The sequence below is a fragment of the Xenopus tropicalis genome, chromosome 1 (assembly GCF_000004195.4).
Source record: "Xenopus tropicalis strain Nigerian chromosome 1, UCB_Xtro_10.0, whole genome shotgun sequence".
NCBI lineage: Eukaryota > Metazoa > Chordata > Amphibia > Anura > Pipidae > Xenopus > Xenopus tropicalis.
Window position 1 is genome coordinate 164,694,582 of NC_030677.2, and position 14,401 is coordinate 164,708,982.

Below are 14,401 nucleotides of genomic sequence, written 5' to 3' on the forward strand. Positions count from 1 at the left end.
TCCATCCCTTCACCTTATAACATTATAAATGTTTACTTATGCTGTGCAGATTTGTGCAGAACAGGTAACTAAAGTGCTCATTCACAGACTAGCACTAGAACTTTGCCTAAATGATATTCTTGTTAAAATCACCTTTTTTTGTTTGCTCGACACCACTGGAAAAGGGAAAACAAATGGAGTGAGGTGCTTTATGCAGATGAAAATGTGAACTCACTGGCAGCCCGCTGGAGGGCTATGAGATCATGAAAATGCCAAAGCTCTGAGCAATGAGACTTATTCCTAGCAGCGGGACTGGAAAGCACGAGGCATGCAGTATGATCTCACCTTCCTCCCTCCTCTGGCTTCTAAACACAGGCGCAAACATACACACTTCTTTCCTTACAAAGACCTCGGGGGGGATAGATCTGACTGAGAAGACTCTAATCCATCTCTGAGTCCTTAATCAGTGTAACACACTCTATAGTCTTTTCATCTGTAGCACCGTAGTTTCGGCAGCTCCACGCACAATGTCGTAGTCAAATGCTTTGTGCTGCGGAGATGGCAGCTTTTTCTGTGCCAGTTGCCTAAGGTGATAGCAGGAGCTGATGGGGGGATTTATACAGGGTGCCTTGGCTTTGCTGACATTCATGTCACAAATAAATTGCAAACAGCGAGTGAAATTGAGTTAGGTTTAAGCACTGTGACTGTTTCATCCAATGCTTGATTTTTAAAGGAATAATAAGTAGTTTGGGTGGAAAGTGTATACTGTATTCTGTTCTCTTTTCCAGCTGTTTTGACCAATGTTCTGATTATAACAATTAGCCGAATCAAGTGCTATAATCTTAAGTATTAACCCCATAACATGCAGCTATAGAAGTTGGATCATGTTTTTGTTTTAATTGCCAAAACTATACCTTGTAAATGAGTCATGGGTCAACTCCATGGAACTCTTTTGTTTTCAGGAATAAAATTCCCCCACTACAAGCATACACTTATTTATGGGATGACCATGTCACTTCTACTATACTATAATAATATATGGCATTCAGCTCAAATGCAGCACATTTATGTGCATATGTGTTGTTCAGCTACATTTCCTTTGCCTGACATGTACAAGGGCACAACAAAGGTGCAAATCTGACCTTATACTATGTGAATAGTCGTCAAGAAATACCTGTATACCAGCCTCAACAGAGACAGCAGGATACTGTCATTCATGGCAGTGTGGTAGGCTTGTGTGGTAGTAACCCAAGAATACTAGGAAATATGGCAATAATAATGGGAACTTGATCTGTTTTTTTTAAATCTGCCACAAATAGTATAATTATACCATGCATATTAAGAGAAGTTAGAGGCAGCACACGGATATACAAAGGCATGTCTATTGCAAATAATCTATAAAGCATACACTTTACTACTAACTTCTAAACTAATATTCATAAAACCATACCTTAAAAATAACTTAATTTAAGGGAAAGTTCATTTTAGAATTAACTTTTTGTATGGTCTTCAGTTTAAAAGCCACTGAGGCTTTGTATTGCCATTAGCTACATCTTTATTGGTTGTACAATGATGTACTTGGGTATAACAATTGTTACACAGTATGATAAGTTTTACTGGACTTAGGGCATAATTCAATCAATTTTTTAGCATGGTTGAGACATTTTCCTATTAAAATCTGTTCTCACTAAGTCTATGAAAATCACTTGCAGTCACATGGAAATGGAGTTGCATCCTGATCTTATGTTGCTGGAACTGAGCAAATGTAGCAGGAGAATACAGTAAGCATGGTGCTTTAATAGTAACTAGTGTGTAATGATGCTGCATGTAAATATGTGTTTTCCTGGCAGGTGGGATTATATCAGTGTAAGTGTAGTTTGTTTTTTGTTTGAATAATAAGTATCACAGACTGCATTTTTAGCCAACTATAGCTTTCTTGACTTGAATCCAAAGAAAATCCTATTAGCGTTTAAGTATCAGTAATTAAAGCCTCAGTGTATGTCTCAATGCTGTTCTCTTCAATACTAATAGAACGTTTGTGTGTCCACAGGGCAAGTTCTACTTGCTGATCGAAGAGCTTAGCCAGCTGGTTCGCTCCCTTGTACCCATCCAGCTGTGGTATAAGTACATTATTGGGGATGATCCATCAAACACATACTTCTTGGGGAGCATACTGATCATTTTGTACAGCCTCTGTAAGGTAAGCCAAACCAAAACTGTAACGAAAAGCACTTTTAACAGCCTGGTGTTATAGCCTAGCTTATGTATACATATTTACATAAAGAGAGAGTGCTGCTATGTATGCAATGCTGATTTTTATAATAAATTACAGAGGAACTTTAAGAATAAGTAATATAACTGTTTTTTTCAAATGAAATATCAGGTAAGAGAATAGAGGCCCCCTAAGGTGCAGGGCTTAGAATCAAAGATGGATTACCTACAATGCAGATCTGAGGGTTTCTACAATGCTCAGGACCATCTATTTGTTCTACGTGTTCCTGTCTGTGCACACTATTATTATTGTTGTTATTATTATTATTATTATGCTCTATTTATATACTGCTGACACATTTATGCAACCCTTTATAGAGATTGTTCATCATCATAAGTCCCTGTCCCACTGGAACGTACTTTCCTCTCTGGTATATTCAAGGATGCATTTTTTATCCATGCAGCAGTCTTTATGGTACCAGCTAGCAATGTTCCCTCAAAGCTGGGCACGTGCAAGTTATGTTGCCAATTCACATAGCAAATTGTGCCTTTTGCATAAAGTTTTGGATGCACCAATTCAGTAGTGTCTTAAACCCACTCATCTCTCTGTGCTCAAAGGATAGCCTACAAGAAACTGGAGTAAGCATTGCTAGCTAAGCCATTTTCCCAGTACAACACAATATAAGAAATTTTCATGAATTTTTAATATATGAAAACCATATATGGTTATATATTTAACCTTTGCTTTAATATATAAATGTGTGTTATATACAATTAAGAAAGTTCTGGACTGTTAGTAGAGACACAAATGTTCACATTTTCCGTTGGTTCAGTCCTTCAGAAGCACAAGGCTCAATGAGCAAGTAATCACGAAAAGAAGTAGTAAGGGCACACTAACAACTTCACTGGTGTTATAAATAACTCCAATGTGTTTTTATTGCAGAGTACACACAGAATGTTTCAAGGGCCTGACCTGTTAGAGCTGATGAAATATGAATGTAAAAGGTTTATTTTTGTGCCATCATAGTTTCAGTCTCCTAATAGGTGCAAGCGTACAGATACTTCACATACTTTTCTAAATCAATATAGAGTGACAAGAGATGAAATTGCAAAAGCCACTTGTGGAATAGAATTCCCTATAGTATGAAAACAACTCACTGGAGTCCAATAATAACGTGCAAGTCTCATGTTAGTTGCTAAAACAGAAACAGAGGCACTCTTTGGGAACAAGCCTTTTTTTTATATTGCTAACAACTTGAAAAACACACACATTTTATTTTCTCTAACCATGAGTGTCTCATGAGGTTTGTGCAAGGTGCAGTTTTAGTGTATTGTGTTTAATCACTTTGAAAGTTGCATTACCATTCTGTTCATTGTGATGACCCTGTAATCAATCACAAATACATCAATGTCACAAGCGTGCAAGTGTGTCTAAAACTAAAAAATGGTATAACTTGTCATACTAAATATGCCAAATGATCTAGCCGTGGTAAGAATCAAGTAGAGGGGCTCGGGCTTTGTTCCTGTTTGCTTGTGCTAAAGTACTCAACTGATGGTAGTGCACGTAAATAATTTTTAGCAAAAAACAAAATTTAGCACAGGTATGAAATTCCTTATCTTGAAACTCATTATCCAAAAAGCTCTGAATTATAGAAAGACTATCTCCCATAGAGTCCATTTGAAGGAAACTAAAGACGATTTCCTTTTTCTCTATAGTAATAAAACAAAACATTGTACCATATATACTCGAGTATAAGCCGATGCGAATATAAGCCGAGGTACCTAATTTTACCTAAGAAAACTGGAAAAAACCTATTGACTCGAGTATAAGCCTAGGATGGGAAATGCAGCAGCTACTGCTAAGTTTCAATAATCAAAATAAATACCAATAAAATTACATTAAATGAGGCATCTGTGGGGCATATGTTTTTAAATACTTATTTCAAAGAAAAACAGTAAACTAGCTCTGTAAGTGGAGAAGAGGGTCAACAAAAACCATATGGTATCAACAATGATACTGTAAGAGTACTACCCCCTTAGCTCAATCAGCAACCAAGCTAAAACACAAAGAGTTAAAGTCCTTCAAAACTATATATAGTTTCTATAGAATATAAAGTGCAATGTTTAGTGCAAAGTGGGATAGATGGATGGTAGATGAAGATGAATTTGGGAGCGACCAGGGCACTGGAGGGTCAGGTTGCAGGTGGCCTAATTTGCCCACAAAGGACAGAGGGTGCTAGTCTGGAGGGACCCATGGCACCCGACTCGAGTATAAGCCGAGGGTGACTTTTTCAGCACATTATGGGTGCTGAAAAACTAGGCTTATACTCGAGTATATACAGTACTTGATGGAAGATAAGCTGCATGAATCCATATTGGTACCAGAACAGTCCTGTTAGGTTTGTTTAATGTTTAAATGATTTTTAGCAGACTTAAGGTACGGTGATCCATACAGCATAAAGATCCCTTATCCAGCCAATGGAAGTCCCACTACCAAAGGGACATATTTATAAAAGTGCATGAACAACCGAAATTACATACATCATAAATTATTACCACCACAGTGCACTGTGTAAAATACCATGTTGTGCAGCAGGATATATAATCATGGCTTAAAAAGTTGTTATCTGAAAAAAAGCCCCAACAAGTACACTGTTTTTCATTACACAGAAATCCAAATTTTGTGCTGATTTCCTAAAAAGTTAAAAAGATGTAAAAATGCTTTGCAATACCCTATGAAATATATAGCATTTGAAATTGCATACCCTCAGCAATCTAGCTCCATTTTTTTTTTTTACTACATGCAGAAATTTATGTCAGTTTTGTAAAACATTACTAAAAAATGTTAGATTGTTCACATACAAACGCACAGAGGCAAATGTATGTGTTTTTTAAGCACAAATAAGTGCATTTTTGTGGTTTTTATATGCAACCTTTTTTGTCTTCTGTATGTGTCCTGTACAGGACAATTCATTATAGAAAAAAAAATAAAACACATTGAAACACGAATGCAGTGAAAGGCAGAATTTAATAAAATCAGGTAGCTAATGCCTTAAGGTGCACTGAAACCTGCATCCCAAACACATGAAAAGAAGCCAAGAAAACGTAAAAATCTAGGTACATAAAATCAGGGTTCTACTGTATTATAGAAAAGAACAGATTTTCCCATATCTCCATGATCCTTACGAGACTGAAACCTTATAATACTGTAATTCAGAAACATTCTTTCCTGTTAGTCCCTGTAGCATAACATACTTTGCAGGAACATTCACTTTTGGGGCAGAGGGCATTATTATAACAAAATCACATGCATTTTTAATAACTCTGTTTTCTCTCATGCAGTCTTTTGATATTTGTGGTCGAATCGGAGGATTAAGGAAAGCGGTGAAGCTTCTATGCCACCCTCAGGTAAAACATTCTCTGCAGGGAAGATAGAGAGTACAGCTTTGCCTGCATTAAATCAACACAAGGTTTATTAGCACATAACTGATCTGAGGAATAAAATGAGATTACAGTTAGCAGAGTACAGGAATAAATTGGGGCAATTTTAGAACAATATGATTTCTAGTAATAGTGACCCCTCCTTAGACAGAAAGAATAGAGTAAGGTTTTTTGCTTTAACCTTTCTCATTTTCCTCCTGTTATCCACTATATATTTTCTGTACTTCTCCCTTCTGTTGTTTACTTTTCTCCAATATTTCTCCAGTTGTCATATTATATCTCATAACTTTTACTCCTACTCCACCCCCTTCGTAAAGGATTTGTCTGAATACCGAACCTAATCCGAATCCTAATTAGCATATAAAAAAAAAATCAAATCCTGCCAAAAAGGCAGAATACTGAACCGAATACTGGATTCGGTGCAACCCTAATATTTTGTAATAGGAAGTAATGCTGGGCGGTATACCGATAAAAACCGAACACCGTTTTTTTTAAAAAAAATGATATAAATTTTTAGCATACCGCCATACCGGTGTGAAGTATTTCCGGGTTGCGCGCATTCAATACAGCAATTCCGGTTTCTTTGAGCGCCAGGAAGAAAATGAGAAAAAAGCCGCTAGCGAAGAAAAGAATTCAGGAGTAGCGAACACAGCTACCTATACCTTAGAGCGCCAGGAAGAAATACGGAAGAAGCCGCATGCAAGTAACTTGCGGTCGCTATGTGACGTCACTTCCGAAGAACTGAAGACCAGGAAGTGACTGAAGGCAGCGCGTACTTAGGGAGGAAGCAGGAGCTGTCAGGTTGTAAGATGGCAAATCAAAGTCTCTCTCTGTATGTTTTCTTTATTTTTATCAGTATAATAAATTGCTTTCTTTTTCTCCCGTTTTGCTATCAGTTTCATCATTTCCCCTCCTCTCTGTATCCCCCCACGCCCCTTCAGAAACTCCACCCACATTTTTGCCTAATAAGAAAATTTAATTCTAACCACTTGTCTAATACACTACAATTAACCAATTTAAATAGTTTTAAAGTTCTATTTCAGCATTATCTTTCTGGGGGGGGTTGGGGGGGGGGGGCCTGGCCACCAATATTTATTATTTATTTTTTATTTATATACCGTCAAATACCGTGATACCGATATAATTTTGAAAAATACAGTGATATAAATTTTTGGTCATACCGCCCAGCTCTAATAGGAAGTACATTTAAATGTGACATTCTCTTACCCTCAGCGCTATACAATTAATAGGTATATAGGTTATATATATATTTACATAAAAAGCTACCAATACCAAGAGGTGAAGAAGGACCTTCTTAAAAGAGCTTACCATCTGAAAGACTTCTACACAGACATATTTGCCAAATACTCCAATAATTTTGTAAACAAATGCTTAAAGGTGCAAATGAGTCTGATGATCAAAAGAGTTTGGTTTAATTAGAAATGTATATGTCAGGATATTAAGAGCCCTACAAACATCTGCAGCCTAATTGACTGTATGGGTGGCAGTCCTGGAAATCATTAAAAATATATTAAACATTTAATTGATTACATTTCTTAAATTAAGTCATTCAGGGAAACTGGGTCTCCTCTATTCACAAATTAGTGACTTAATATAAAAGTGCAGTTTTTCCAGTATCTGATGTTAAGGGTTTAGAATTTAATATTGTTTGAATCTTTGGCTGCCTATGAATTTACAAGAATGCATTCATGATGTTGTAAAATCAAATGAGAAAAAAAATAAATTTGATATTGTTTTCTTGCTATAGCAGAAGTATGGTGTCCGTGCCTCCAGCCAGCAGTGTGCAGAAGCCGGTGATATGTGTGCCATTTGCCAAGCAGACTTCAAAGACCCCTTGATTCTTATTTGCCAGGTAATATTCACAGACATGATACATTCTAAGGGAATATCTTATATTATAAGGTGATAATATTTTGACTTTTGTTGTTTTACTTGATGTACAGAGTGTTAGTGAATAATTATCTTTTATAGTGAATGTAGAATAAATGGACTTGACTTTAAACATACATTTGTCGCATTCTAAAAAAAACAAACAAATGTCACACTACGATCCTATCGCTCACCTGCCCTATACATTTAAACTTTTAGAACATGCTGTATATTTGCAACTGCTTAATCTTCTTTCTCTCTGTTTGATCTATTCAGTCTGTTTTTTGCCCAACAGTAACTGCACTAACCGAAGTCACAAATTACTACTACTACTACTAAATCTTAAGAACAGTTCTCCATTGTCCATTCTAATACTTTTCGACCCCCCTCAACTTATCAGCTCCTTTGCCTTCCAGAACCATCTTAATGTTGATGATACCCAAATCTGTCCTGATCTTTTCTTCTCTGTTACACATATCCAACTGGCTTTTTGCTACATACTTTCGAATGTCTTCTAGTTTTCTAAGGCTCAACTTGGACAAAATAGAAGTGATTGTATTCCCACCCGCACACATGCGCTACCCCAAAATTGTTGGTACTGTAAACAACACTATCATTTCATTCCTGTACACAGGTTTGCTCTCTTGAAATTATATTAGATTCTACTCTCTCTCTCTCTCTTATTCCTTACATCCCATTCTTCACAAAATGCTGCCAACTACATCTTAAAAGTATTGCAAACTTACACCCCTTTCTCAGTCCAGAATCAACGATAATAGTTGCCTCCTCGCATCACATTTAAACTTTTCACCATAACCTACAAAGCCTCTTCTCTACATACACTCAATATAAACAATAAAAGTCATACACAGAAAAAAAAAATGTGCAACTAACAAAAAAAAAATTGTTTCACAATGTAATATTCTTCGTTCGACAGTTACCACATTATAAATTTTAGTTGTGCATAGTGCATTTTTTAAAGGCATGGTTCTCCTTCATAATAGAATTTGTACATGACTTTCTCTCCATTTAGCAAGTATTTTTCCAAAATATATGCATCACGAAAAGTCAATGTTTTAATTGATATCAACTTGCAAATTCTCAGTGGACCGCAATAAGCAATTTCAAAGATGTTTTCCAATGCAGGGGATTACCTCTTTCTCAGTCCTCCAAAGCACGCCATTTATCACATGTTTGGGCACGGCCTTCTTCAAGCACTTAGGGCATGTCCCTGTGCCTTGTCAGTCATATATATTTCTTTTCACTGGCCGCATCAGAACTTAAAGCAGGCCCTGCCCAAACTGCATGTGACAAAAGATGCGATTAGGAGGTCTGAAAAAAGCTGCTGGCAATCCCCTGCATTGGAAAGATCTTTGAAAACGCTTATTGTGGTCCATTGATTATTTTTGGTAATGCATTTATTTTTAGTAATGCATATATATTGGGAAAAGTTTGCTTAATGGAGAGAAAGCCATGTACATATTTTATTACGAAGCTGATGCTTGAAGGTGGCAGAATTATGTGGAGCAAAAATAAAATTTTCAGAAATAAGTTTTATTACATACACTGTGCAGTGGTGCAAAATATTTGTTCCATTCACATAAGACTTGCCTCCTCCCTAATAATGTCCTCACATGCACACCTACAGGCCTTCACATTAGTGATGTGCAAGCCTTCCCGACCTGCAGGTAAACCAACCTATTTCCCACCGATCAAGTCGGAAGTGGGTCGGGCATAGGTATATAAATCGGCACGTTAGGCCGGGTCAGCTGTGGATTAGTTTATTGCAGGTTAGGTTCGTGTGTGGGTCAAACAAGTTCCAAATAGATACTTTGGTTCAACAGTACAGTTATAGGATCTGTTATCTGGAAACCCATTATCCAGAAATCTTCAAATTACGGGAAGGCCATCTCCCATAGACTCCATTTTAATCAAATAATTTTTATTTTTAAAAACGATTTCCTCTTAAAGAAGGGAACAATCCTATTAGGGTTATTTAACGTTTAGGTTTATTTAATGTTTGAATGATTTTTTTGTAAGACTTAAGGCATTGAGTTCCAAATTACAGAAAAACCCATTAACTAGAAAACCCCAGGTCCCAAGCATTCTGAATAACAGGCCCTATACATGAATTTTAAGTGCAGTTCACTCGCTGTGAACTTTAAAGTGCTCTGTTTGGCATAAACCATTTTGATTTTTCACGTATAACAATTTTATATATTTGCCTTTTAAATGTATTGTATTTTTCCCATTATCTGGACTGCTGTGTGTATCTCTGTTATTCATTTGGCTTCCAGCCTGAATTTCTTTATTTCTGTTATTTCCACAGCACGTGTTCTGTGAGGAATGCCTGTGTCTTTGGTTTGACAGAGAGCGCACGTGTCCCTTATGCCGTTCTGTTGCTGTTGAAACTGTCCGCTTATGGAAGGATGGTTCAACTTCAGCCCACTTCCAAGTGTACTGACGCAAAAAGCTGTTAGGCATGGTGAAAGAGCGCTCTTGTCTTGCATTGGTTATATATGGTACATGGTTACGGTTACTTTTGGCAAGCAAAATAGCATTCCTGGGTGAAACCATTTTTATTTCTGTGGTATAAATGGGCCATAACATATTTGCCTTTCAACTGCTTTTAAGAACAAATGTTCATAGTGTTCTACAAACTTGTGGAAATTAAAGGGCATGGGTAACTCTGATGCAAGCTTTGTTTATTTCTGCAGTAAGAACTGTCTCTATATGGCTTGTATATTTTCCTCATGAACAGTGTTCACACCTTCCCACAGTATACTTGGCTTTTACATTATCCTGATACGTGTATGCCTACATACAAGGAGAATGGGAGCCCACCTAGTGAGGGTATGGAAAGTATGTAGGGTTCTTGTATATAAAACAGGATCACTGGCGTAACTATAGAGTTAGCAGAGCATGCTAAGACCACAGTGCCTGCTTCCTCCATAGTTAATAAAAAAATCCCTCTTCTCAGCTGCTTTCCTACCTACCGTGGCACAAACAAGGGTAGGGCTTGCCGAAGATATTTTTGTGGGGCCCCAAGCATGTAGTAATGCCAGTGGATAAGATACATTAGTCATACAGGTATAGGTAATATCCTGCATGCAAACCAGTTCAGCAGAGGTATTTTATTGTTTACTGTCTATTAAAGGTTTTTCTTCCAGTAACATCTGTCAGCCATTACTTTTTGTAAAAATCTTTCAACAGGACAGGAATATCTATTTCTGGTTAGTACTTTTACTCTTCAGCCTGGGCACTGTTTGCAAGAGTTTGTATGTTTTCCCATTGACATGTGTAGGTACTCTGGTTTTCTTTAACATTCCAAAATCATACACCAGCATGTTAATTGGCCATACCTGGTAGGATCTGCATATGGCAAATCGAGCTGATCTTTCCTTAATATGCCAACCTAAGGTGGGCAGTGTCAGGCTAATTTGATTGTTTGGCTTAAGGCCATATGATCTAATTAAAACGGTGGGTAAATGGGACCGATTCTGAAGGACCTGAATCAGCAGCTGAAATCTGCCCGTGTATGGCCACCGTTAATGTCGTTAAGGCCTTAGATTGTATGCTGTACTGGAGTTGGGACTAATGTGAATGCTGTAAAGCACTGCATAAATGTATCCGTACTAGAATATCCTTCTGCATTTTTAAAAGCAACAGTAACAATATTATTTATTATGAACATTTATTTATAAAGTGCCAACATATTGCACATCGCTGAATAAAAGGACACCATCACTTATCCTCAAAAGGACTTTCCATCTGCATGCACTCATTGAATGTATTTTGTTTTCAATATATGTACTATGCTTTTAAAACATTCCTGAAACAGAAATGACCAAGGTCTACCTGTTTGTCTATATCAGTGCTGTCCAACTTCTGTTGTACCGAGGGCCGGAATTTTTCCGACCTACGTGGTGGAGGGCCGATAATGGAAGCCAGTTTTGACCACTCCCCTTTTTGAAACCGCACCCACTTGAAACCACACCCATGTTATCACATGACCATACCCATATTAATGGTTGTAGTACAGCAAAAACCTGCCATACTCTGCCTTCCCTACCCTGCCTGTGTGTGCCATACTCTGCCTTCCCTACCCTGCCTGTGTGTGCCATACTCTGCCTTCCCTACCCTGCCTGTGTGTGCCATACTCTGCCTTCCCTACCCTGCCTGTGTGCCATACTTGGCTGGTTTGTGCCATACTTGGCCTGTGTGTGCCATACTCTGCCTTCCCTACCCTGCCTGTGTGCCATACTTGGCTGGTTTGTGCCATACTTGGCCTGTGTGTGCCATACTCTGCCTGCACTACCCTGCCTGTGTGTGCCATACTCAGCCTTCCCTACCCTGCCTGTGTGTGCCATACTCTGCCTTCCCTACCCTGCCTGTGTGCCATACTTGGCCTGTGTGTGCCATACTCTGCCTTCCCTACCCTGCCTGTGTGTGCCATACTCTGCCTTCCCTACCCTGCCTGTGTGTGCCATACTCTCCCTTTCCTACCTTGCCTGCGTGGGCTATACTTTCACTGTGTTTGCCATTCTTGGTTGGTTTGTGCCATACTCTGCCTGTGTGTGCCATACTCTGCCTTCCCTACCCTGCCTGTGTGTGCCATACTCTGCTTGCCCTATGATGCCTGTGTGTATGGCACACACAGGCAGCATACAGTGACACAATGCTGGCACTGCTCCTACAGTCTGTACAATAACTATATATTAAAAAACTTTTTAATTGCAGTACCACCTCAGTATATGTTCTTTTTGTAGTGTGCAGGGATTATTTGTGGGTTTCTACTGCTCCTGAGGTGTGAACAGGGGAACAATGGGAGTGATTACAGCCTGAGCCTGAGGTGTGAACACTGCAGGGGGTGAACAATGCAGAGATTAAAAGGTGTGAACAACACAGGGAATTACATATTTAAACAATACAGCCTGATTACAGCCTGAATCTGAGGTGAGAACCATGCAGGGGGGGCAGTTAATCTCAGTACTGATACCATTTAAAGCTTACACAAGAGTAAGCCATCAAAGCAGCCAGACAGGTGGGGGGCCACACAGAGGGGGGTCGCGGGCCGCCAGTTGGACAGCACTGGTCTATATTATTGCATCATTAGCAAGACAGAAACTGTGGCCGCTCTTTTTGTTTGTTTTGTGATTATTTTCAAACCACACCTTAAAGGTCAATATGGCAAAATTAAAATGGATGACAAATTGAGGCCCACCTTCTGTTGACTGTTAATGTAGCTTCAGAGGGTAGCTTGTAGGCAAGAGGAAGCCTAAGTAAGAGTTGCCAGACATTCTGGCACCGTGAAATATCTCCTGCCACTTACTATAGGCCTGGAGACACTGATAAATTTTAGTATGCTACAAAAAAAATGACCTAGATGTTATTAGGTTTTAGAGAATACAACTCATTGTTCACCTCTGCCTGTCATTGAGGGAGTTTACCCACTATATAGATCTCTGTAGGGATAAATAAAGCATATTTAATCTTCTGAAAACTGTAAGACAGCCAGTAGAGGCAGACAAAGAGGTTTATACATCAAGACATGACTGTAGGTCTGTCTTTGATTTTTACAGAGCAGATTATTACACTATACTCTTGATGCAGATCCAACTCTCTGGTTCCCAAAGTGTGAGCCTCTAGTTCACCCCATATGGGGCGAGTCTTAAGCTTTGTTGGAAGGGTTCAGCCTAAAGGCAAGGTAGGATAAACACTGGAGAGAAACCTGTTTTCTTACCTAGATACCCCTTAAAGCCCTTCTCAAGGTCAGCTGGAAATTATTTTCTCTCTAAAGGTTGGACTTCTAATAGGTGTCCAAAGTCCAACAACAACTGCTTTAAGTGGAGTACATCTGTTGCTTTATTGCAGTGATCCCCAACCAGTGGCTCTTGAGCAACATGTTGCTCCCAGTGGCCTCAAAGCAGGTGCTTATTTTTTAATTTCTGGTTAGGAGGCAAATTTTGGTTGTATAAAAACATAGTGTAATTGCCAAACAGAGCTTTCTGTAGGTTGCCAGTCAACATAGGGGCCATTATAGCTCTTATTGGCACCTCCAGGAACTTATTTCATGCTTGTGTAGCTCCCCAACACTTTTTCCATAGAAACATGGGGGAACCAGTGATTGGATTAAGAGTGCTGCTAAACGTGCTGATACATGTTTTTTCTCATGTTGGCGCCCTCCAAGGGCAAGAAAAGTGACTCAAGACCTTTATTTAAACATGCTTGTAATCAAAAATTATACCTTCTGGTTTTTCATTTTATTTATGGAGAAATAAATACAGTTTATTTTTCATAGCATAAATGCACTGCTGTGAGAACTTTGGCAATATTCTGTGACTGCTGGTGATGGGCCAACGTTTCATCCTTTATTAAAACTGGTAATAATAGAAATGCACGGTAGCCTCAAAGCTAATACATTTGAACTTCTTTAATATCACTTAAACATTTAGGGAATCATTTACTGACGTTCAGACTTATTTTTTTTTTTTTTTCAATTCAGATTTTTTTAGTGCCAAAACTTGCAAAAAGTTGAGAAGAGGTTGCAACTTTTCAAGATTTAATATGCGTCAAAATGGCAAAAAATCCAAATCTGACAATTCACCCACTAAACCTTTTGGGTTCAAACTTTTAGAGGTTTTTGGATTTTTGACATTTGTTTTTGTGCAACAAGTTGAGAAAGTTGCAACTTTTTTCCCACTTTAGATTTTTTGTGATTGTGGTTACAAAAAAATTAAAACAAGATAAATTTGAGCTTTAGTAAATCTGCCTCTTGATGTTATGCTGCACATACCTTCCTAGGTCCTCTTGGTAAGCAACCTGGGCCAAATAATACTGCATTCTATCATCGGTTCCCAGTTTCCATCATATGCTCAAT

At 38.3% G+C, this 14,401-nt stretch overlaps 1 protein-coding gene across 2 annotated transcripts in view; it reads left to right on the plus strand.

Moving 5' to 3' along the window:
- The window catches only part of rnft2 (ring finger protein, transmembrane 2), a 36,052-nt gene extending 24,691 nt beyond the window's left edge, over positions 1–11,361 (plus strand). The window contains exons 7-10 of one of the 2 annotated variants that reach the window (XM_004910503.4): positions 2,030–2,179; positions 5,533–5,598; positions 7,403–7,504; positions 9,851–11,361. In XM_004910503.4, the coding sequence (XP_004910560.1) occupies positions 2,030–2,179; positions 5,533–5,598; positions 7,403–7,504; positions 9,851–9,985 (453 nt within the window). In that variant the 3' untranslated portion in view covers positions 9,986–11,361. Of the gene's footprint in view, positions 1–2,029; positions 2,180–5,532; positions 5,599–7,399; positions 7,505–9,850 lie in introns of both variants that reach the window. The other variant, XM_002936409.4, reaches the window with a different exon arrangement.
- The last annotated feature ends 3,040 nt before the right edge of the window (positions 11,362–14,401 follow it).